The 26,030-nt window shown below is 46.6% G+C and overlaps 2 protein-coding genes across 6 annotated transcripts in view; both read left to right on the top strand.

The window, feature by feature from the left end:
- The window catches only part of PFKFB4 (6-phosphofructo-2-kinase/fructose-2,6-biphosphatase 4), an 84,611-nt gene that overhangs the window by 34,413 nt on the left and 24,168 nt on the right, over nt 1-26,030 (top strand). For 3 of the 5 annotated variants that reach the window (XM_083156330.1, XM_083156334.1, XM_083156331.1), the window contains 2 exons: nt 15,814-15,930; nt 20,950-21,046. In XM_083156330.1, the coding sequence (XP_083012456.1) occupies nt 15,814-15,930; nt 20,950-21,046 (214 nt within the window). Of the gene's footprint in view, nt 1-10,562; nt 10,908-15,813; nt 15,931-20,949; nt 21,047-26,030 lie in introns of those variants that run through there. The other 2 variants (XM_083156332.1, XM_083156333.1) reach the window with 2 other exon arrangements.
- On the top strand, nt 767-8,782 carry LOC146026890 (uncharacterized). The gene is made up of 3 exons (XM_083157943.1): nt 767-1,183; nt 2,036-2,116; nt 8,651-8,782. Exons 1-3 carry the CDS (start codon nt 767-769, stop codon nt 8,780-8,782), a joined length of 630 nt encoding a protein of 209 aa, XP_083014069.1.

Genomic DNA, 26,030 nt, shown 5'->3' with positions numbered 1-26,030 from the left:
GTGTTTGTGTATATATAGATATATATACATAAACCATTGTCCACCATTGCAGTATTCCAAGCACTCCTCTCTGCTAGGCCCCATTCACCTGTGTGTGTGTGTTTGTGTATATATAGATATATATACATAAACCATTGTCCACCATTGCAGTATTCCAAGCACTCCTCTCTGCTAGGCCCCATTCACCTGTGTGTGTGTGTTTGTGTATATATAGATATATATACATAAACCATTGTCCACCATTGCAGTATTCCAAGCACTCCTCTCTGCTAGGCCCCATTCACCTGTGTGTGTGTGTTTGTGTATATATAGATATATATACATAAACCATTGTCCACCATTGCAGTATTCCAAGCACTCCTCTCTGCTAGGCCCCATTCACCTGTGTGTGTGTGTTTGTGTATATATAGATATATATACATAAACCATTGTCCACCATTGCAGTATTCCAAGCACTCCTCTCTGCTAGGCCCCATTCACCTGTGTGTGTGTGTTTGTGTATATATAGATATATATACATAAACCATTGTCCACCATTGCAGTATTCCAAGCACTCCTCTCTGCTAGGCCCCATTCACCTGTGTGTGTGAATAGCAATCTGCACAATAAAATGTATAGTGGTTTTCATAAAAGTTTATTAACATTTTAAATACTTAAAACATAAGAACTAGGTAAACTGGTAACTATAACTATAAAAATTTAAATATGAAACAAAACATGGGTATAACTATAACAACTAAAATGGTTTTATCTTTTTACAGTCCCAATGTCCAACGCAAAGGAACAAGAGTTTTTGGAAGGGTTTATTGAAAAATATCGTACACACGAATGCCTGTGGAGAACCAAATCCAAGGAGTATTCAAACAAAATGAAAAGAAACCAAGCCTTGGAGGAGTTGGCACGCTACAGTCTTCCATTTCACCCAGAGGCCAATGTTGAATGGGTGAGGAAACGCATCCAGAATATGCGCACGGTGTTCTTAAAGGAACACAAGAAGATGGAGGCTGCAAAGAAGTCTGGTGCTGGAGTCGACGAGATGTATCAAACATCGCTCTGGTACTATGACCGGTTGACATTCACCCTCAGCCAGGAGTCGATGAGGACAGGAGTAGTCCTTATGGTCGAACAGGAAAACCAAGAAGTCGCGGCGCAGGAGGAGGAGGAGAATTCGCAGTCTGCATCGGTGAGTCTATTTTTTTGGCTATCTAATTGATTCCTCCTGCCAATCCACAGCGCCCTCCCCATTAAAGTAGGCCATGTACTCTTCCCTCACCTGTTTGGCTCGTGCACTCCCTGTGTAGCGTTGTGTTGGGGTTTGCAAGGAGGATATCTGCACTACCTCCTCTGGCAGTTCTTGGTCTTCTTGGAGTGCTGTGCCTGTAGCCCTTTGCTGTGTGGCTTTTCTGCGGAGCAAATTGTGCAGGACACAGCACGCCGTGACAACCCAGTCAATTTTGTCCACCCTCAGGTTAATGGCAGTGTGAAAAATGCGAAACCGGCTTGCCAGGATGCCAAAAGCATTTTCCACAACACGCCGTGCCCTGGATAGCCTGTAGTTAAAGATCCTTTTGTCATGGTTCAGGCCCCTTTGCGCATATGGCTTCATGACATGCTCGTGCAGGCCAAAAGCCTCGTCAGCCACAAAAACAAAGTTAAGCCCCTGTTTAGTTTCCTGGACAGACGGCAAGTGAAGGGTGTTCGCTATGAGCCTTTCGTAGAACTTTGTGTCCTTGAAAGTGCCACCATCCGATGCACGGCCATTCCTTCCTACATCCAGGAAGATAAACTCATAGTTGGCATTCACCACAGCCATTAGTACAATGCTAAAATAGCCCTTGTAATTAAAATAGTAGGAACCACTATTGATAGGCTGGGCTATGCGGACATGTTTGCCATCAATGGCTCCACCGCAATTTGGGAAGTTCCATCGCTGTTCAAACTCCTCTGCGATGACTTTCCATTCATTCACGCTGGTAGGGAACTGAAATTAGAAGTAAATAGAATTGATTAGTAAACATGTTCAATTTTTTTACAGCTTGGTGACTACCCACCTGCAACCCCAGACCTATCTGTCCTATCTGATAATGCATGCACATCTAACGAAGTTCCTACTCCGGCACGCACTCCGCCACCCACCCTGGAACCCACTCCACCACTCCCCCGTGCCAAAAAAATGCGTGGCAAAGGAAAAAAAGGAGAAGCAGCGGCACATGAAGAATTTATGATGCGGGCACATCAAGTCCTGCAAAGAAACCCGGACAAACATGACAACTACTTCACTTATGTGGCAGAGTGTGTTCGCAACATGGCTCCTGACCAGCAACTTACTTTTGAAAAGTTATGCATGGAGTTGGTGTATAATGGCAGTTTAGGGTATCTCAACAGTGGCACTAAAATAGTTGGCATTGGTAGTGCACCAGACACACCACTGTCATTAGAATCACCAGTGCCTACTCCGCCTGCCACCGTAGCAGGCCAGTCGAGCACAATTCCAACACATACCCAGTCAACACCTACACAGCCTTCTCAACCCCCCCAGTACCGTCAATTCTACAGTTCTTTACTGATAGAAGATCCAGAGTGTCCTGTTTTTGAGGATCTGTCTTAAAAAATAGGCTACTTTATCATTTACCATCGACATGGTCTCAGCTGCAGGTATGTGATGGCCACTGCTCACATGGCGTATGGCGCACATCAATGGGGCCGGGACCATTGCATCTGCGCCATGCGCCATGTGGGCCGCAGCCTTTACATATCTGCAGCAGACATCCTCTGCCACACAAGGGCCACAGTGTGTATTTTTGTTTATTTATATGCTGCTACCTGTACCTGCATTACCAGAGGGAGAACAGGATTCTCCTCAATCTGGATAGCAAACTCCATTTATTGCCCTTTTTTCTTTGCCAATAGTATGGGGTACTGTGCGGCAGACATGGTCTCGGCTGCAGGTATGTGATGGCCACTGCTCACATGGCGTATGGCGCACATCAATGGGGCGGGGGCCATTGCATCTGCGCCATGCGCCATGTGGGCCGCAGCCTTTACATATCTGCAGCAGACATCCTCTGCCACACAAGGGCCACAGTGTGTATTTTTGTTTATTTATATGCTGCTACCTGTACCTGCATTACCAGAGGGAGAACAGGATTCTCCTCAATCTGGATAGCAAACTCCATTTATTGCCCTTTTTTCTTTGCCAATAGTATGGGGTACTGTGCGGCAGACATGGTCTCGGCTGCAGGTATGTGATGGCCACTGCTCACATGGCGTATGGCGCACATCAATGGGGCGGGGGCCATTGCATCTGCGCCATGCGCCATGTGGGCCGCAGCCTTTACATATCTGCAGCAGACATCCTCTGCCGCACAGTACCTTATCCCTACTGTTGTAAGGGCATGTTCCAGAAGTTACCAGAGTGTCTTTTGTCTTGGTTTTCTACATATATGCTGCTACCTGTACCTGCATTACCAGAGGGAGAACAGGATTCTCCTCAATCTGGATAGCAAACTCCATTTATTGCCCTTTTTTCTTTGCCAATAGTATGGGGTACTGTGCCGAAGACATGGTCTCAGCTGCAGGTATGTGATGGCCACTGCTCACATGGCGTATGGCGCACATCAATGGGGCGGGGGCCATTGCATCTGCGCCATGCGCCATGTGGGCCGCAGCCTTTACATATCTGCAGCAGACATCCTCTGCCACACAGTACCTTATCCCTACTGTTGTAAGTGCCTGTTCCAGAAGTTACCAGAGTGTGTTTTTTGTTTTTTTATATGCTGCTACCTGTACCTGCATTACCAGAGGGAGAACAGGATTCTCCTCAATCTGGATAGCAAACTCCATTTATTGCCCTTTTGTCTTTACCAATAGTATGGGGTACTGTGCGGCAGACATGGTCTCAGCTGCAGGTATGTGATGGCCACTGCTCACATGGCGTATGGCGCACATCAATGGGGCCGGGACCATTGCATCTGCGCCATGCGCCATGTGGGCCGCAGCCTTTACTTATCTGCGGCAGACATCCTCTGCCACACAGTAGCCCGTACTTATTGGGAAAGTTTAAACTGGGTCATACATACTTAAATCTTTATATATAGTGTGTGTTTTTGTACAATATCTTTTATATATGGTATTATAATATATTTTTGTTGACACAATCTATTTACTATTTTACATGTTTTAACCATGAAAGGCCTAAAAAACCTGTTTCTGTCCTAGGCCTAAATTATAAATAAAAATATTTTGTTTGCACAATAAAGTGTACAGTGTATATTTCATCCTTACCTTGCAATACTGGTACTGCAGCACCTTCACAATGGCTTTGCAGGTCTCCGGGATGATGAGGCCCAAAGCTTGCGGGGAGATGAGGGATCCAAACTTTAGGTCAGCAAGAGACCGTCCTGTCGCCAGAAACCTCAGGGTGACCACCAGCCGTTCCTCAGCAGGGATAGCCATGCGATACTTGGTATCCTGCTTCTCGATGTGGGGAGTCACCAGACGCAGCAATTCCTGGAATGTGGCATCATCCATCCTCAAGAAGTTACGGAAATCGTCTGGGTTATTCTCCCTGATGTCCCTGAGCAGTGGCATGTGCGAACGAGTCTGACGCTGAAGTAGCCACTGCTTTGTCCAGCATGATCTTTCTCTCCTGCGCTGGGCTCTCTGACGCCTGAGCTTCAAAACTGCATAATAGAGCAGGTACTGTTGCTGGTGACTACCCATCACTGCATTCTCCATAGTGCAGGGTTAAAAGACACTTTGTAATGGCAGGCAAAACAAAGTAATGTGTAAATAGCTATGTCCAGCGTTCAGCAGGTATAAACCAAGCCTCACTAGTAACAAAGCAGAAATACACTGGTTTAAAATGGCTGCTGCTATTCCTATCCCCCTCTGCTAGTCCTCCCCCTCTGCTAGTCCAGCCCCTTCATTCAAATTTCAAAGGCCCATCTGACGACGGTCGCATGTGTTCTTGCAAAAAAAACAAAAACCAGCGATCCGACCGTCTTAACGACCATCGCGGGCGCATCGGGATCGGATCTAGATCGTTCCGCAAAAAAACACAATTTTTGCTAATCGTTTGCTGGGGACTGCCTGGGAGCTCCCGGGAAGTCCAAGGGAAATCGTTCCATGGTCGTCTATCGGTCGTGAACGACGGTGGTCGTCCTGGTGTGTACCCCACATTAGAGGGAACACTACTAAAAGGAGTTTGACAATCAAGAACCTTGCGTTCCCGAACTTGGTACAAGCCGGTATGAAGGGGTCAACCCAGCTGTTGCACCCTGGGTCATGCCTGGAAGGCTGCCGAATGACTGGCTCAGGAGCGCTTGGAGATTAATGTATCTCCATGCATCCTGTATGAGCGGCGAAGACCAGTATATCTGAAGCTCGGCTCTGACTTGTGTTCAGGAATAGCTCATGTAAATACATTTGGCATTTACTAATGCATAGGCATACCTCCCAACTTTCAGGGAGATCATGGAGGAGGGACAGAGTGTTGTGCGTCGTAGGTGGGGGTGTGGCCTAATTTTGGAGCGTGGCCTATACTTGCGGCTCTCCCACGATGCCACGCCCCCATTTTGACGCTATGGGGGTATGACCCAGAGGCTATTCACCGCTGCTCAGCAGCCGACAGGGCGGACTCCCAACAGCCCCCTCGCGCCGCCGGACACTGCCGGCCACAGGAGGGATGCAGGAATGTCCCCGAAAACCGGGACATTCCCGCGGCTTTCGGGACTGTTGGGAGGTATGCATAGGCTATGTCTCGGTGTTAGTAAAGGAGTTAAATATTGTGGACTAATCCCACACCTTTTGTCCCAATTATTATTATTATTATTATTATAATTTTATTTATAAGGCGCCACAAGTGTTTCGCAGCGCCGTACAAAGGAACAATACAGGGAGACAATGCTTGGCATAACATTGAATAAATAACAAAAATACAATACAAATAAAGAGCGCCACAGATCAATACACATTACAGCTTAAATGTAAGTAGTGAGGACTCAATCAACATACAACTAGAGGCTTGAGGCCAATGATGGAGATGAGTATGCAGACGAAGATGGTCACTGAGTGTTGGAGTATAGGAGAGAAGTGGGCTTTGACAACAGGAGGGAAGAGGGCCCTACTAGGAGGAGCTTACAATCTAGTAGGAAGGGGAGACAGACAGATTACAAGAGGTGCAAGCGAGTGGGTGGTGGTTAGATAGCAGGATGTAAACAGGCAAGGGGTCGGAGAACCAGCTGCTTTATGCAGTGGAAGGGTACGCTTTGATAAATAGGTGAGTTTCCAGTGCCCGTTTGAAGCTTTGCAAGGTCAGGGAGAGTCTAATGGAGCGAGGGAGTGCGTTCCACTGAAGGGGTGCAGCACGGGCAAAGTCCTGTACTCTAGCATGGGAAGCAGTGATCAGGGTGGAGGAGAGACGACAGTCGTCAGCCGACCGTAGAGGGCGGGAGGGTGTATGAATGGAGATGAGGTTAGAGATATATGGAGCAATAGAATTAGAGATGGCCCTGTATGTGAGTGTGAGGTGTTTGAAGAGGATTCTGTAGGGGAATGGGAGCCAGTGCAGATTTTGTTGAAGGGGAGTTACAGAATTAGAGCGGCGGGAGAGGAAGATAAACCTGGCTGCAGCATTGAGGACAGATTGGAGAGGAGCCAGTTGGGATCGAGCGAGGCCGGTGAGGAGAGCATTACAGTAGTCAAGCCGTGAGATGACTAATGAGTGGATGATCAGCTTAGTTGCACTCTGTGAGAGAAAGGGCCTGATCCTCCTAAGCTATATCAACCTTTTTAAGGTGTCCACCTATAGCCTATTAACCAATTGACCTATTGAGAATCGACCTTAATTGGGTCGACCCCATGACCCAAACCCTATGTCAGTGGGTCACTGACTGATGTGAGTCATTTTTAACAAAATCAACTAATGGTACAAAATTTGCCCCTGCGAAATATTGCTGCGTTGCACAGATATGAATTACATTTCTTGGAATGCAGGGTAAATACGGTCTGTTTTTGCATCTAGCTTTGCTGTCAACTTAGAATAAGCCCCTACATGTAAACACTGCATCTCCCACTGGACTTAAAATTGGGGGCTGGCACAGCAATCTTGATGGGTTGGCTAGCCACTAGTTGCGGCACTGTTAAGCGGCCACGGGACCTGCTTGGCCGGAAGGAGTCTGTACAAAGACTCCTATGTGGTCGCTGTGTCTGACTGCAGCATGCTGGGATTGGACGGGATGACCGGATTTCAAGCTGAACTCGTACATTTTAATGTATGCGTTCAGAAAGTGCAGCTGTGTTCCCCTTGAAGTCTGGTCTCTGTGTGTGACCCCAAACAGCCTAATTCCAGCCAGCTTTAGGGACTGGGGGTGGGATGTATTAAAATACATTGCCGCCACTGCAGTGATGCTATCGCATATGTACTTACAAATGTGACTAGCATCGCAATGTGGTGACGGAAGCCCCCCGCGATACCTGTGATGTGGTGTGGGAGGGGTCTCAGTCACATCCCTGGGATGGGCTCTCCCTCTTCAAGTTCTCCCTCAGCTCCCTGTACGGGGTCAGGGTATGGGTCTGCGGCGGGTGGTGATAAGCCCATAGGCTTCTATAGGGTATCGCAACCCAAATGCGAAGATGTGGCGGACGAGTCTATGTAAATTTGAAAATGCGGTAAACCCCCCGAAATCGGGGGGTTTTACAGAATTTTTTTCCCTGGGGGCGGGATGTTCTAAAGCAGAAATGCGGTAAAACCCCTGTTATCTGGGTTTTTACTGCATTTCTGTATGCTGTAACCCCCATCCGCAGTGTCAATGCTGTGGAGGGAAGCGACAGCAGACTCAGGCCCTTATTCTGATCTGTGCGGCCAGATCAGAATATGCGGCCAGGACCGTGCAGGCGAATCCCCGCCTTCCATACGGATCGCCACCTCCGTCCGTACGCGGATATGTGGCGGTCCGCATGAAAGTGGACGGGGATACGCCTCCTCCATCTTGGGAGAAGCCCCTGCATTCGATGGTCGCCGAACATCGAATGCAGGGCCGCACGCTCCACCAGCGCCCGCCACCCTAGACCACACGGACACTTGTCCGTATGAAATCATGTATGGGGGCGGGCAGCTGCATGGGAACGCCCATGAAACGCGGGGCGTATGCATAGGGTAATGAGGCTAAGTAGCCCTTCACGCCCCCGTGCGGCGTCTAAAGAATAGGTACGGCGAAACCGCCTGCACATGCGCAGAGTGACCTCTGCACATGCGCAGTCGGAAACCATCGGCGGTCCGACCGCATGCGGAAAAATCCGCACCGATCAGAATAAGGGCCTCAGTGACACTTCACTGCACAGACAACTTCCCTAAGACAAGGTGAATTTGCACCCAGCCATCAGGAATAATTGCCATGGCCCATAATAATGTGTAATGGGCATAAGGATTTTGTCATATTCTGTAATGGGCATCATGGTATGTTCCATAATGTGTAATGCCTCCTTTTTTTGATGCCTCGCCACCTTTAAATGAGGCCACACCCCCTTTTGTCCCATCTGCTGCAGGTGGGCCTGTGTGCTCAAAATGGTGCTTTATGTCATTTCCATGCCCCAGCAGAGGAGAAGCCCAGGTACTTCCTCATCTTTGCTGTTACCGTTTATGCTACAGAACTTACGTGCTGTGTCCACACCACCCTCCTGTGTCCATGGCACCATCATTACCTTTAGTGAAGTTGTCGTCGAGCCTGAAGCGTGGCGAGTGGATGATGATGCTTGGCGAAAATCCTTATGTAGCGGTTAAGTAGCGGCTAACGTAACTGGTGTAGCGGTGGCCGCAAAGATGAGGAAGTACCAAAGCTGTTGTATAAACCTGGGTGCAGTCTGCACAGTAATACCCCTTTCAGACATACGTGAAAATCCCGGGTTTTTTCACATGAACGCCACCAAACCCATGACTAGCGTATGTCTGAAAGGGTATACCCGGGATTTCACTCCCGGATACTGAGCACCTGCAATTGACCAGGGTTTTTCCCGGTATTTAACTCCCTGGTATAATACCCGGCTTATGTCTGAATGGGTTTACCCGGGTTTTTCAGTTTTAAAAATGTGATGTTGCTTCTTTCTTGCTGCCGGGGCGTGTCCCATTTTAATGATGAAACACTGAAATGCTTGAAAAGCCTGGCTTATGTGTGAAAGGGTTATACCCGGGTTTTTCCCAGATTTGAGGCGTAGTGTTAAAGGGGGTCTGTTACTAAAATCCCGGGAGTGACCTGGGTTGAAAATCCCGGGTAAACCTGGCCAAAATCCCGGGTAGTATGTCTAAAAGGGGTATAAACTGATTTCAAGCCTCTGAGTGTGTCTGTGACATGGCTGTAACCCATGTTCAGTGCCCTGGACAGGACCTTGGATTGCAGTGTAAAAGGGGTATTACACACCTCATTATAATTGTAAGGTCACCCTTCTGTACTATCACAGTTTAACGTCTGCAGAACATAACAGGTAAATCCAGCAGCTGGTACTAATACAGTATAACCCCTTTCAGACCGCACTTTAAAAACGGTATATTGCCGTTTTTTTACCGTTTTAAAACGGTAATGTGTGCGGTCTGAAAGGTGCAGGACCACTTAACCGGTTAGAAAAAAACGTTTTTTCTAACCGGTTAAAATGCAGGGTCCTACCCGTTTCAGAACCGGTATTTTAGGCTCAAAATCGGTTCTGAAACGGTATTTAGGACCCAGCCAATGAGCTGGGTCCTAAATTCAGCACAGTGAATACTTAATGAGCGCTCATTAAGTATTCACAGCACTGGAGCCCCCCGCGCGCGTGTCGACACCCCCCGCGTGTCGGCGCGCCCCCCGTGTCGACTTACCCCCTGCCGGTATCTCCTTTGTGGTTCCCGGCACTGCAGCTCAGTATGCTCGGAAAGCACTTATAAAAAAAGTGTCTTTCAGAAAATGGCTGCCCCCATACGAAAGACAGTTTTTTTAAACAGGGTTTCCTATGGGGCAGCCATTTTCTGGAAGACACTTTTTTCATAAGTGCTTTCCGAGCATACTGAGCTGCAGTGCCGGGATCCACAACGGAGGTACCGGCACGGGGTAAGTCGACACGGGGGGGGGGGGGGGCGTCGACACGCGCGGGGGGCGTCGACACGCTCTCGGTCGACACGCGCGAGGGGGGGGGGAGGAGGAGGGGGGGGAGGGCTGAAGGCTGCACTGGCTTTGACCCTGTATTTGGAAAGTTTCCAAAAACGGGTCTGCCAGTGTCAAAAAATCGGCACTTAAACGGTAATATACCGTTTAAGTGCTGCGGTGTGAAAGGGGTTTTATCTGGCAGACCCGTTTTTGGAAACGTTTCCAAATACAGGGTCAAAGCCAGAGATGCGGTCTGAAAGCAGCATATGTGTCCCATTCATTAGAATGTAATTGTATGAAGTGTGCGCTAGTAATATGATCAATACGACCGTTTCCTGAGCAAGCGCGAATGATGGGTGCTTCTATAAGGTTAATTGTGGTAAATTGCTCCTCTACTGGGTGGAGCGTCTTAGAACACGCTGGATGACGTTGTATTTGTGCAGTCAGCACGGAGGTTGTGTGTGTGTTTGTGTGTGATGTGTGCACCGGGTCCTGCATGTGCAAGTCGTGTTTCTGCCGTGTCTGTTGTGTGTGCTACCCTGTGCCGCTGTGTAAGAGGCTGAGTCTGCGGTGCGAGCTACCCTGTGCCGCGGTGTGAGTGGCTGAGTCTGCGGCGCGGGCTACACTGTGCTGCGGTGTGATTGGCTGAGACTGCAGTGCTGCCGGTGAGTGCAGTGTGGAAGTGTCCGGCAATGGCAGATTCTCCCCGGGAGCTGACCCAAAACCCACTCAAAAAGATCTGGGTTCCTTATAACAATGGACATCCTGTACCGCACAGCGCCCAGAGGAAAGGTAACACGTATTGCATGTCTCAGTGACTACACCGGTGACCAGATAGTGCACCACACTGTACTTTCCCACTGTATACTGTAACACTTACAGCTTTGCCACCTACCCAGGGCAGTGGCACAGTATCACATGCAGTGCCCACCCAGGGCAGTGGCACAGTATCACATGCAGTGCCCACCCAGGGCAGTGGCACAGTATCACACGCGGTGCCCACTCGGCAGTGGCACAGTTTGTGCCCAGAGACAGCAGTGACACACATGCAGTGCCAGTACAGAGCAGTGGTGATACATTCAGTGTCCACAAAGAGAAAGTAGCATGCAAAGTAGCAAATTGTGGCACTTCCTACAGCCATTTACATACATGCAGTGACTGTGTAGGGCAGTGGGATGGCGGCTCACCCATTGCCCAAAAAGCATTGGGCATTGGCTCTTTACCACATACCATGCAGTGACACCATTGTACATTGCTACTTCCACATAGAGCATTAGCACGGCCATTGCCCATAAAGAAAAGTAGTAATGCCCACAAAAAAAATACAATATTAGCAGCATTCAGTTTCCATGCAGAGAAGTACATAGTACTTGGGTAGTTGCCATACAGAAGTGGCTCATGCATGCATTGCCTACATAGAGAAATTACAGTACTGCACAGAGTGCTCACACAGATGTTAAACATGCATGGATCGCTAATTAGACAAAAAGCTGTTGCCTGTAATTAAGAAGCGTCCATCCATAGAATAACTCCCATCGCAAATAGCGATTCGAATTTCATTCATAGATCCATTTGCAAAACTTGAACTATTAAATATTTTTTTCCATCTGCTAAAGAACTGACTGGAAGTGGTCATTTCTGATGTAAAACAAAAAACTGCCTGTGGCTTCACACACATACCTCAAAAATGCCATGTTTATGCCCCTAAACGCTGGCTTCCTATAAATCAAACTGCGACTGCTCTGTTTACAGATATTTATTTGCGATATGCATGCACAGTCATTTGAAAATCAATCAGATTGTGAATTCTCAAATTATTCCCACTGTGTGACCATGCAGAGAAATGTGACACAGCAGAGACACCTTTTGTGTAAATTGTAATGACCTTTTGTTTGTATAACTTTTTCTATGGTAATGGGTTGGGGGGGTTGGAATTCCGTTCACTAGGCAGTGGCTTTAGTTCTGGAGTGTGTGTGTGTGTGTGTGCGCAGTTGTGCAATGCGGTCAAGCCTGTATGTTGTCAGGGCTGAAACTAGGATTTTATTCACCGGGGGCAAGGCAGTAACCAGGCAATAAAGACCACGGTTTGCAATGACCCATAACTGCTCCTGGTGCTACTTGTGTTTGGGAGAGTTGCTACTTCATCCACTTGTATTTATTGCACATGAGTGCTCTTGGGCAGTCTGAGTAGATGCCAGTGTCCTAAGAATAACTGCATGTCATTAGCATGTGCATTTGACAATTTGATTTAATCTGTTTGTACTTGTGAGCATATTATAGAGCTAGGAAGTCTGATTTTTATATGTCTTTAAGCAACCAAACAGATTCTATCTTATATTCTAGAAGGATGCCGGACGGCTCCCCGAAAGTCGGGATTCCGACAGTCATTCCTCCGACGTCGGAATCCCGACTGCTCCCTCGTGGGGGTCCACGACCCCCATAGAGGGAGAATTAAAATATGTGGCCGCAAGGGGCTTCATTGCGCTCCCCACACTGTGCAGTTGGGATTCCAATGTCTGACTAATGATTGTCGGAATCCCGACTGTCGGGCAAATATACCACACCCTTCTAGAAGGTGCTAAATAATTAAGTAAGTTCTAATTGGTTGCTATGGGCAACATCCCTTTTTCAGTAGAACTGCCATCTTACTAAGTATTTATTTACAGTTTCTTATATAGCGCAGCAGAGTCCGTTGCGCTTTACAATTGTAGACCGTGATAAAACAAACTGGGTAACAGACAGACTTGGAGGTAAGAGGGCCCTGCTGCAAGCTCACAATTAAAGTAATTCGTAAATAAACTAATACAATAAGGACTGCTTGCGGTATACGGTCATTCGTTTGACAGACGTAAGGTCGACATAGGCTAGAGCAACACCTCCGAAGGTCGACATGGGCTAGGTCGACAGTCAAAAGGTTGACATTGGTTGTTCAGTTTTTTTTTTGAGCCGACATGTGCTGACAGGCGGTATTTCATGCCCTGCCATCCACTAAGGCGTGGTGGGAAAATAGAATAGTGTGCCGAAAGCATGGCGAGCCATGCGAGGGAACGCGGTGCACTGATACTGTGTCTATTGTAGGGTACACACCAGGACGACCCGCTCACGATGCACATCGTGAGCGGGTCGTCAGTGTCTCGTCCGACCCGCTCACGGTGACGCGGGGGGGCACGACCCGCTCACGATGTGCACCGTGAGCGGGTCCGATGGCGACCCGCACCCGGCTGTATGGTCGTCATTGAGATCCTACCTGCAGCAGGTAGGATCTCAATAACGACCGACCGACCCACGGGACCGCGCATCGGATCGGTATCGGTCCACAGCAGGTCAGAAAAGGGCCCAATCAGCACACAATCTACATCCAATTGATCGGAATTGGATCTAGATTGTGGGGATCGGGCCCTAGTCGTCCTGGTGTGTACCCAGAATAAGTCGACATTCGGGACAAAAACTTGAAAAACCCATGTTGACCCAACCCCAATGTCGACCTTCTAAGGTGTTGACCGAAGCCCATGCTGACCTTCAGTGGCCGGCCCAATGCATGTCGTCCTTAGTTCTGTCTACACTATAATCCATACCCCTGCTTGCATGGAGGGGTAACACTACCAGTATATAAAGTATATGGTGACGCATGCATCGCCCGTATAGCTGCCTGATGACTCGGTAGCGCAGGTTATTGAATTGCTTCGCCCTGCAGCAGGACATTTTCAGCACAATCTGCATTTCACATTTTAAAGTACGCTACATTTTAAATGTTTGCATCTGGTACTTTAACTGAGCGTTATATGGCTGCCTGACAATCGTGAATCTGACAGTCAGTATACCAACATTGGAATCCAAACTGCCAGTGCTGCGACGGGGGCGAGTGCAAATAAGCCCCTTGTGGGCTCGCAGCGCTTGCAACAGGTTCTATTCTCCATTTATGGGGGTCGTGGACCCCCACAAGGGAGAGTAGCCCCTGTCAATCAGGATTCCCCCTGTCGGGGGACCGGCAGTCGGGATTCCAATGTTGGTATACTGACTGTCGGGATGCCAATTGTCGGACAGTCATCCAGCATTTTAATTTGTACCACAATTCTCAAAATAAAATAAATATTGCCGGTTTATTGTTTGATGCCAAGGGGCAAGATAAACTAAGCCTTAAAAAGTGATAAACCTCCAATCAGCTCCTACCTGTCATTTTTCAAACCCAGCCAGTGACATGACCGTAAGTAGCTGGTTGTTTATCACTCTACATTTTATCACTTTTCAAACTTGGTACATCTGACCCAGGTGAGCAGATAAATGATTTGCGGTAGGAAACCAGTCATCCATTTCTTGGTTAATGACATCGCTTCCCTGCAGTACATAGACAGGCTAATGCCAGTATCACCCAGAAGCCAGCATGTTCATCTGCAACCTTGAAAAATCACCTCCTGTTTTGGTGGTTTCAGATGAATTGCTTTTCTACAGATATATATCTATGCTAGGCATCGGTGCCGTCATCAGATAAGCCTGTTTATTTGCAGCATTTTCCACAGAAGATTAGTATGTAATAAAGAGGTGTTGCGCACTCGTCGGAATAATATTTTATGTGGCTATTGACAGTTAACCTTTGATCGGTATTCCATGGTGAGGCAGATCAGGCCGGGATACTGCGGCTGTTCCGTTATTTGCACTTTACGGACACCAATGCATATAAAACTGTAGTGGGGGTTAACAAGGGATATTTATTGCCACAAAAAGGACATTTCTTAATCCCTATTTAGCAAGTGAAGTGTCGACACGGATGGAGAAACAGAAGTAAAAAACTGCTCTGTATGAAAACTGAATTTAATGCAATAGAATGTTAGCAATCACTACTGAACAGGTGCTGTTATATTCGGCAGGATGGGAGAAGGACACCGACTGCGTCATACAAATGGTGGCAACTGGTTATTTGTATTGTGTACCGTCGTCTTTGTGAAGGAATGGCACGCGCATTGTTGGTTATGATAAATGGTCGACCACTAATGGTCAACAGTCACTAGGTTGGCACATTGAAATGGTTGACATGAGTTTTTAATGTTTTTTGGTGTCTATGTCGACATAGACACCATTTAAGTGTAAGGTGTCAGCTCGCCATGCTTTGTGCATATTCCCACTCTATAGTGGGAATATGCTCTATATGCAAAGCCGTCCTCATCGCCGGGCCATACACACTGGGCGGCTTTGAGCTGAAAGAGGCTCAAACTTGATGTTTTGAGTGGCTTTCAGCTCAAAATCACCCACCAAGACTGACCCAACTAAAGCACTGCTGGACTTTTATTCAACATTCCTGACTGATATTGGCTAGATGTGTTTTACTTGTGAATGGGTGACATTGTCATAACTATGCCACCTACTATCTTATTGTATTGTGTCACTTAAGTCTTGCTCTTTAAAGGGCCCCCAATGGTATTTCTGTTTAATGAACAGTAGTTTATGTCGGTATTACGTTGCATCCCCACTGTTCTGCATTGCTTTTACAGACAGAGAAACCCATAGCGTCCCTGCCTAAATTACAAGGTTTTTTTTTTTTCTTTATTAGGATTAATAATTGTTGCATAGTTTATTTTAGTGACCTTCTTTATAGTATATTTGGCAATTGTCTACTGATATATATAAATACACCCACGTACTACTTTCACGTTTTTGTTTTGTGCTCTTCTGACCGTGTCTCATTATTTTTGTTTCCTCACAGTATGTATGACAAATTGCCCCACCCTCATTGTAATGGTTGGTCTCCCTGCACGAGGCAAAACCTACATCTCCAAAAAGTTGACTCGCTACTTAAACTGGATTGGCGTACCAACCAAAGGTAGGTACTCTTCGAATTAATTTTCTACTTTGTGTTTTGTGGCTTGGTACTAGATAAATGTACTTTTTGGAGTGCTAATTAACCCCTTCCCGACATTTGACGTACATTTACGTCATGGTCGGGAAGTACTTCCCGACACATGGCATAAATGTACGTCATGGTTTCTAACTGTCACTGCGTCTAGAGACGCAGTGACAGTTAGGTGATGTCTGCTGTCCCTGACAGCAGACATCCCCCCTCGTCGCCCAGGGGGGGCAGGGGTGCCCCCCCCGGTCGGCGATCGATGTGATTGGCTGTTCAAATCTGAACAGTCAATCACAGCGTTTCCTGTGTTACCGGCGGCTAAGCCGCTCGGTAACACAGAAAACGGTGGTGATCGGTGCAGCACCGATCACCACCGAGCGGCAGCACCCCCCTCCCACCCGCCGGGCACTCACCCGGCAGCAGCAGCAGCTCCAGCGGCTCAACCGCTACGTCCGGAGCGCACGCTGCGCTCCCCTCCTCCCCCCTCCCCCCCGCAGCAGCAGCAGCAGCAGCATCATGCTGCTGCTGGAAAAGTTAAAAATAAAATAAAATAAAAAAATGTGCAAATGTGTGTGTGTGTGTGTGTGTATATATATATATATATATATATATATATATACACACATATATATATATATATATATGTGTGTGTGTGTGTGTGTATGTATATATATATATATATATATATATATATATATATATATATATGTGTGTATATATATATATATATATACACACATATATATATATATATATATATATATATATATATATATATGTGTGTGTGTGTGTGTGTGTGTGTGTGCGTATACCGCACCGATCACCAACGATCGCCAGCCCCCCCCCCCCTCCCACCCGGCAGCCCCCCTCCCTCCCACCCACCCGGCTGCCGCAGCGCCAGCACCCCTCCCACCCCCCCGCCAGCCGCAGCGCCAGCCCCCCTCCCAAAGCTGGTGACCAAAATGGGGTCACTTGTGGGGGGGTTCCACTGTATTGGTGCTTCGGGGGTCTTGCTAATGCGACATAGCACCCACCATTCATTCCGCCACCAAAAATCACTCCTTCCCTTCTGAGTCCTGCCATGCACCCAACTGGTATTTTTTGGTCACACGTGAGGCATTGCCGTACTCGGGAGAAATTGGGGCACAGATTTTGGGGTGCTTTGTCTCCTTCATTCCTTGTGAAAATAAAAAATTTTGAGCCAGAACTGCATTTTTGTGTAAAAAATTACATTTTTTTACACAAAAATGCAGATCTGGCTCAAAATTTTTCATTTTCACAAGGAATGAAGGAGACAAAGCACCCAAAATCTGTGCCCCAATTTCTCCCGAGTACGGCAATGCCTCATGTGTGACCAAAAAATACCAGTTGGGTGCATGGCAGGACTCAGAAGGGAAGGAGTGATTTTTGGATTTTGCAGCACAGATTCTGGTTGAATGACCCCCGAAACACCCATACAGTGGAACCCCCCCACAAGTGACCCCATTTTGCAAACTACACCCTTCAGGGAATTCATCAAGGGGTATAGTGTACATTTCAAACCCCCCGGGGTTTCACCAATTTTGATACAACTGAGCTGTGAAAATGAAAAATTTATTTTTTTCATTTTCACTGCCCAGTTGTATCAAAATTGGTGAAACCCCTGGGGGTTTGAAATGTACACTATACCCCTAGATGAATTCCCTGAAGGGTGTAGTTTGCAAAATGGGGTCACTTGTGGGGGGGTACCTAACTTTTAGCATCTTATGGTGCCTAGAAACCTACATGGTTCCTAAAAAATAATCTCATAAAAAGGAGGCTCCAAAATCAAGTAGGTGCTCCTTCTATTATGAAGCCTGTGGTTTGGTCACCGTGCACACTAGGGCCACATATAGGATATTTATGAAAACCAAAGAATTGGGGGAATCAATTTTTAGTCACATTTCTCTAGTAAAATGTACTGTGTTCCTTAGAAAAATGTATTAAATTTGCAAATCTGCAAAAAAAATGAAATTTTGAAATTTCACCTACACTTTGTTTTAATTCCTGTGAAACACCTAAAGGGTTAACAAACTTCCAAAATGCTGTTTTGAATACTGTGAGGGGTGCAGTTTTTGAAATGGCATCATTTATGGGGGTGTCTCACATACAAGTCCCTCAAAGTCACATCAGAACTGAACTGGTCCCTAAAAAAATCAGTGTTTGAAATTTTCTTGAAAATTTGAGAATTTGCTATTCATATTTGAAGCCTCCTAGTGTCCAAAAAAATTAAAAGGAAGTTGAAATAATGATGGCAACATAAAGTAGACATATGGTCTATGTTAGTTATTAACTATTTTGAGTGGTATGATTATTTGTCTCACAAGCAGAAAATTTAACATTTTGCAAATCGCTAAATTTTCCATTTTTTCACGACATTTTGGTATTTTTCACAAAAAAACACAGACTGTATCGACCCAAATTTACCACTAATTTGAAGTACAATGTGTCACGAAAAAACAATCTCAAAATCACTGGGATAAGTAAAAGCAAAAAAAAGTTATCCCCACTTAAGTGAGACATGTCAGATTTGAAAAAAATGGCTCTGTCAGGAACGCAAAAACTAGCTCTGTCAGGAAGGGGTTAAAAATGTTTTGTCTAAAGGACATTTTAGGCAATATCCTAATTTATTATCCAAAAGGGGCCTTATGTTTTTTTTTTTTTGGACAAAAAAAAATGAACTGTTTTTGGGTGATAACACGTGGGATCTGGTATAAATTTATGGACCCATGAGTTATCACGACTAGGAGTGCTGCTTCTCAGGGATTTTGTCTTTTTTTGTGTGCTGTAATCCCCAATAAGTGCCAGTGTTTGAGTGGAAGCAGCATGGCTAATAGGATGGCTCCATTTAGCAGATGTAAATTACCGCTGCTACTTGGATATCACTTTACCCTGAAGTGCAATGATATGAGAAGTATTTTGTGTAATTGCCATGTGTTTCGTTTCACCATTCTTTAACATAGGTTAAGATGTTTCTTTGCCTCATGTTGGGAGTTGTAGTTCACCAGAAGAATAACTGGTTGTCTGTCTTACCTGGTGCCTACGTGCAAAAGAACCCTCTGGCTGGTAATACATTGGTGTTTCTTCTCAATGACCAATGTATTCTAGACTTGCGACTTGACCCCCCCCCCCCCCCCCCTTCCTTCCTTCCCCTATTTTACAGGATTTTAGGCTGAGCTGAGCATATATTCTGTAATGGGCATACACTTGATTTGATTAGATATGGCATCCTGTTACGCAACTATCTTATTTATTTTCTGGCCGCTGGCACAATGCTGGCTGCTATCAAAGTCCTGCAGTCTTAGCGTTCTGCCTTCATCACAATGAGACTGGAGTCATGCTTGAGATATTTGCTAGAGGGAGTTTTAACATTTAAGAAACTTTGGAGTTGATATTACTGGCTCACTCCTCCTCGGAATCCATGTTTACAAGGCTCCCATCTTGTGACATGTCGGACCCAGGTAAATCTTTAACTGGTTGATCCTCCAATATCCTGTCTTATTTTATGTCTTAAACCTTGGTGGTTGTAGTGTTCCTTCTAGGAACTAGGGCGGGCAGGTCGGACCGGGCACGCCGAAGTCACTATTTTGGGCGTGCCCGGGCCACCAACGTCACAAAAGGGGCGTGCCCGGGCCGCGCCGTGACGAAAAGGGGCGTGCCCTGCCGGCGGAATCACGCAGAGGAGTGGGCGCGGCCGGCGGCGTCATGCACAGGGGCGGGCGCGGCCGGCGGCGTCATGCACAGGGGGCGGACCCGGCCACCCGGAAGGCTGTAAACTGCCGGGGAAGTGCCGGGCATCGCTATGTACAGCGGCGCCGGGCTTCCCCGGTCAAAACAGCGGGGACAAAGGCAGGCTGGTTTAGCGGGGTGCTGCCAGAGGGGCAGGGTGCATTTTTCACTTTAAAAATCGGGCAGGGCGCAGCGCCCGGCTAAAGCAGCCTAGCGTGAACACTATGGTTGGTATACCCTCTCTCTGGCAAAATTGTCTCCTCAAAGCAATGTCCATATAAGAAAATGCACCTGCACGCCGCAAACTATTTCCTTACGCTCATACTTTTTTTTTGGACGAGCAAACTAATTAAAAGTGGTGATGTGACAAATTTCTAATTCCAACGTTCGTTATCAGACCTTTTGGAATAGTTCTCACTCTTACTATTGTACAAGTACAAAATATTGGGGGCAGTTCAGATAACTGGGCTTCTAGCTCTAGGGTTAAGAGTCTAGAGCAGTGGTTCTCAACGTCGGTCCTCGAGGACCACCAACAGTTCACGATTTCCAGGTCTCCCGACAGGAGCACCCACTACTGTCTGACACATTTAAAAAATCCACCACTAATTTTTTCACTTGTGTCTGTGGGGCCCTGAGGACTGACTTTGAGAACCTGCGGTCTAGCGCTGTTTATTTACTTAAACCCAGAGGGTGCAGTGAATGCATACTGTATTTCTGTTTACATCTTGGGAGGGTGCACAAATAAATCCATGTTAAGTGCACCCTCGATGGACTGCATAGCTCTGAATCCTGGTTTCTTATAACTCTACTTATCATCAAACAAGTTGGCACATTTTAAAGCTGTCGCTTTTACGTATTACAGAGCGCTGCAGGTGATTTTTATTTTATTTGTTGATAAACTATTACTGTGTAAATAAATCACCTGTTATAACTGTGTTATCACCCAGTAGACTGTTGTACAAAAACATGCATTGTCTTATTTATGTATGTAAACTCTCCAACTCCCCAGAATTTATTTACATACAGGAGTTGATGGTGTTTTTTTTTTTTTTTCCTGTCGTGTTAAAAGGAAGGTGTAGAAGTCCTGTGAGGAGTGATCTTGTATATTAAAAGTGGATTTGCACCGATGTTTATGTTGTAGTCCTTACTTGTATCTGTAAAGGGATGGGACTTAAGTATTTTGGAGAAGGTTTTTGTTAAATTAACCAAATTGGCTGTCATTGCTCACAGTGTGCTTCTGTCTTGCAGAGTTTAATGTCGGCCAGTACCGCAGGGATCTCGTGAAGTCTTTCAGGTCTTTTGAATTTTTTCTTCCGGAAAATGAAGAGGGACAGAAAATTCGAAAGTGAGTCTATAACATGAACAGTTATATGGTAGTAAACAAGAGCTTGTTCCCACTAAAGCATTAAGTATGCCAAGCTAGTGGTTTGAGACAATATGCATAGTAATGTATAGGTTTGTAGCCGTTTCAAGGAGTCTGTTGGCTAGTGGATTTTACATCAAAGAATGGAAACAATGGAACAATATGCGTTTTATTGTAGGTGGTAAGGCAGGATCTACGCTGTTCACACGAGGGAAGCGAGCCGCCATCTCAATCCAAATATCTGTATTTGTGACTGCCAGAGTGAGTCTCTATTAGAGAGTATATATGTCTGAGGCTGTGATTTCCCCTTTTTTCCTCCCTTGGTAAACCATTTTAGGTATACCTACGGTGCAATGATAGCACAAGATTATATACATTTAGGGGGAGCTGAATCATTTTACTGCCTATGTTCACTGGTAATTGTATCTTTGATAATACAGTGCATAAATGAAAAATTAAAGTGTGATAAAACAATTACCATTCCTTAACAATATCTGTTTAAGGATCACACTACATTTTTAAACCACTTATCTAATTAATTGTGCCATTCTTTTTAAAAAGTCTTTAATAAAAGTTATGTCTTAAAATAACCATTGAATTCATTCAAATTTAAAGGAGTGCGCCCTAAAAGCGTTTTTTCTTTCTTTGTCAGTCTCTTTCTGACAAAAATCCCAGTGTGTAACCATTGATTCTAAACGCTGGGCGCACCGCCAACCATACAACTACCAGAAATTATTCCTTCAAGTAGTTTTTACAAGTTGGTTTCTAAATAAATAAATAAACATACAGATTACTAGTCTGTGCGGATCTACACCCCCTTTCTTGTACACTGTTAACACTCTCTCTGAACATGTTGCATCAGCCCCACCTGCAGTGCATATAGTTTTGCCCATTAAGCAACCAGAATCGGGTACCTTGTCCTTTATGCACAACGTTGGCTGCACAAGGCCCTGTAGTCCAACCACAAACTCATGCCGATAGCTATTGGGACAAGGAATCACATACACTGGATCAAGATGAAGTCTGGTCTTTTGGTTTTGGAGAAAGTCACGGCATACTAGGTACACAGCATAGGCAATCAGCATACAGGTAATCACAGCATAGTTCAAACGTTTCAGAATGCTCCAGTGGTCCCCACCGTAGCCCCGTCAACTCTGCTCCGGCGATCGTACGCCGGAGCTCCCCCGACCACTGCCGCTTCCCCAGCTGCCATTCACTTTACAGCAGTGATGTAGGTGGCAGGTACGGGGATGTTCGGGGGGAACTTGGGAGTGCTCAGGAGTTCAGCCGCCCGAATCCTTCTGAACCGCCGCAAACATCCCCAAGCCTGCCTCCTGTGGTCACTTCTGGTGGCTGGGGTAGCGGCAGCAGGGGAGCTCAGCATTCAAATGCCAGAGCGAAGGTGAGGGGGGTGGGGCCTCCTACGATCTGTGGTGGGTTTTACTGGGCCAGGACAAACCTGCCCTGGTAGGTTTGTCCTGCCCCAGCAAAACCCACCACTCAAAGGGTTAATGCTGCTGCTTTAAAACCTGGACAGGATCTTTCACATTTATTCATGTGTAAAGATGCTGTCCCCTCCACACTATGTATGTTTTTTATATTTTTATTTCCCCCCCCCCCCAAAATTTTACATACAGTATGCTCTATTTCAGACTGAACACGGTCTTATTGCCAGTCTGTAGCACAGCCTGTTACTAATAATGGTCCTGTTCTGCTGTCCACACACTTCAGAATTTCAGATGCTATTGGGCCATTGGTAAAATGTTGCCGTGCATGTGGGGGTACGTCTTAGAACAGATTACATATAAATCACGGCCATAATCTGGGCTACGCCTATAGAGAAACAGCTGGATTAGAGCTGATTTGGCCACCCATGCATGTGGCCAGTTAGTCTGTTGCATGGACACTATCTTATAAGTAACATACTGTATTAAAAAAATCCTCACCTTTTGCTTGCCCCATAGTGAGCATAGTTCTTGAACTAGGTAATGGTACTACAATAAAGAGTCATAATATTTATATGGAGCATAAACATGACAATGCATACACTGAACATTCCATACGTGTGCTCAGCAGAATACATCTCTGCTCCTGGGCTGTTTGTGATCAGGGTATTTGCTGCTGTTTGGAAATGTGGGCAGCCGTGGAACTAAACAGTGACAACTGAACCCTAACACAGAATATTAAGTAATGCAGCATAAGTGGAAATGATCTTTGTAATCACTTAACTTCTGCTGCAGGAATAATGGATATAGAAGACTCCTTTTGTCAATGATTGTTGCAAATGGCACTATTTGTAGTGCCAGCTATGAACCTTCCTTTCTTTTAATGATCCTTTTATGTTAATTACAACTACCCTTCCAGTGTGTGTATGTTAAGTGCTTGAGGAAACCAGAAAGAATTGCTTTGTGCTAAACGGCAGATCTTTGTTCTGGGGCCTGTCAGATCCCAGTCCTGTGACCTAGATTATGTACAAAGCTACCTCTGTCCTGGATCTGCTGGACATTCAGCCTCCCAAGTGTGAGAGGGGGGGGGGGGGACCCATTCTCTACCTGGATGTCTGAGCGATTTCTGAAGCTGAATATGGACAAAACCAAACTCATTATCTTTCCCCCACCCAGAGCTATGCACGCTACTAATATCTCTATCACTGTTAACAACACCATCTCCCCCGTTCCCCAACTCCGCTGCCTGGATGTCACTCTTGACTCCTCCTCCCTCTCCTTTGCACCCCACATCCAAGCCTGGCCCATTCTTGCCGGTTCCAGTTACGCAACATTGCTCGCATCAGGCCCTTTCTCTCACAGAGTGCAACTAAGCTGATCATCCACTCATTGGTCATCTCACGGCTCGACTACTGCAATATTCTCCTCACCGGCCTCGCTCAATCCCAACTGACTCCTCTCCAATCTGTCCTCAATGCTGCAGCCAGGCTTATCTTCCTCTCCCGCCGCTCTAATTCTGCCACTCCCCTTCAACAAAATCTGCACTGGCTTCCATTCCCCTACAGAATCCTCTTCAAACACCTCACACTCACATACAGGGCCATCTCTACTTCCATTGCTCCATATATCTCTAACCTCATCTCCATTCATACACCCTCCCGCCCTCTACGGTCGGTTGACGACTGTCGTCTCTCCTCCACCCTGATCACTGCTTCCCATGCTAGAGTACAGGACTTTGCCCGTGCTGCACCCCTTCAGTGGAACGCACTCCCTCGCTCCATTAGACTCTCCCCAACCTTGCAAAGCTTCAAACGGGCACTGAAAACTCACCTATTCATCAAAGCATACCCTTCCCACTGCATAAACCAGCTGGTTCTCCGACCCCTTGACTGTTTACATCCTGCTATCTAACCACCACCCACTTGCTTGCACCTCTTGTAATCGGTCTGTCTCCCCTTCCTACTAGATTGTAAGCTCCTCCGAGCAGGGCCCTCTTCCCTCCTGTTGTCAAAGCCCTCTTCTCTTCACATGTCACTCACAGCTCTCCTATACTCAAACACTCAGTGACCATCTTTGTCCGCATACTCATCTCCATCATTGGCATCTAGCCTCTAGTTGTATGGTGATTGAGTCCTCACTACTTATATCCAAGCTGTAATGTGTATTGAACTGTGGCGCTCTTTATTTGTACTGTATTCTTGTTATTTATTCAATGTTATGCCAAGCTTTGTCTCCCTGTATTGTTCCTTTGTACGGCGCTGCGAAACACTTGTGGCGCCTTATAAATACAATTATAATACTAAGCACAGTGTTATATGAACATTTTTCTGAAGTTTGAAACTGATCTCCAAACTGCCAACTGTTTACAAATGGCCAAACTGTCAGCATTTAGGGCAGTATTCAATGAAAAAGTTCTCCGTGCATGGAGAGCGTTTTATTTCGCTCTCCATGCACTCTCCGTGTTCCGGAGGGCTCGCTGCCACTCCTGCTCCCTCTATTCAATGTGGTTAAGACTCGCCGCCACTCGCGGCGAGTCTTAACCCCTGCAGGGAGCAGGAAGCTTTCAGGGAGCCGGAAGCAGCCAGAGAGATTAAAGTCTCCCTGGCTGCTCCAGAGGACTGTGGAGGGGAGGGGGGCTCTCCAGGACCCAGGCTGCACCCCCCTATAGCCAGCGGGGGACCCAGTATTCACTGCACCGTTCGTGCATAGTTACGTTCGGGTGCAGTGAATATATGAATATCTAATGAGCGGCTCGGGCCCCCTGCTGGCTGCACTGTGTAAAAAAAAAAAAAAAATGTAAAAAAATATATTTGGTACTTGTTTCCTAGCACGGCCACACCGATTTACATCGGGGTGGTCGTGTCGGAAAAATCGGGTCGATCGCATCGCATGCGATGCGACCGACCGATTTTGGACCCGATTTTTTTTTTTTTTTTTTTATGTAAATCGGGTCCCTGGGACCCGATTTTACATTGCATTCAATGTAAAATATTCCCAACCCCCCCAAATTTAATGGCGTACACCGCACCCCACGATAGACGCCAACCCGAAGCGTGGCGAGCAGCGGCGGTGCGCGTCCTCCGACCTTTTCATTCCCCTACTATCCACGTCGGCGTGGAGTTGAGAATAGAATAGTGTGGCGAGCGCAGCGAGGCGAGTGCAGCAAACCCCGCGAGGGGACGCGTATACCTGTGAAGTTATACGCGTCCCCTCGCGGGGCTCGCTGCGCTCGCCACGCTTCGGGCTCGGTGGCTCGCTGCGCTCGCCACACTATTCTATTCTCACCTCCACGCCGACGTGGATAGTAGGGGAATGAAAAGGTCGGAGGACGCGCACCGCCGCCCCTCGCGGGCTCGCTGCGCTCGCCACGCTTCGGGTTGCCGTCGATAGTGGGGTGGCGTTTACAATGGGGGGGCATGACGGGGCCATATACAATGAGAAATGGCCCATATTGGCCCATTTCCCATTGATTACTATGTTAAGATGGACTTAATCAAGTCCATCTTATCTTGTGCCATTAT

Source organism: Crinia signifera, chromosome 8 (assembly GCF_055691185.1).
Source record: "Crinia signifera chromosome 8, ASM5569118v1, whole genome shotgun sequence".
NCBI lineage: Eukaryota > Metazoa > Chordata > Amphibia > Anura > Myobatrachidae > Crinia > Crinia signifera.
Note: the sequence above shows the minus strand (reverse complement) of the source record. Positions and strands in the feature narration are given on the sequence as shown.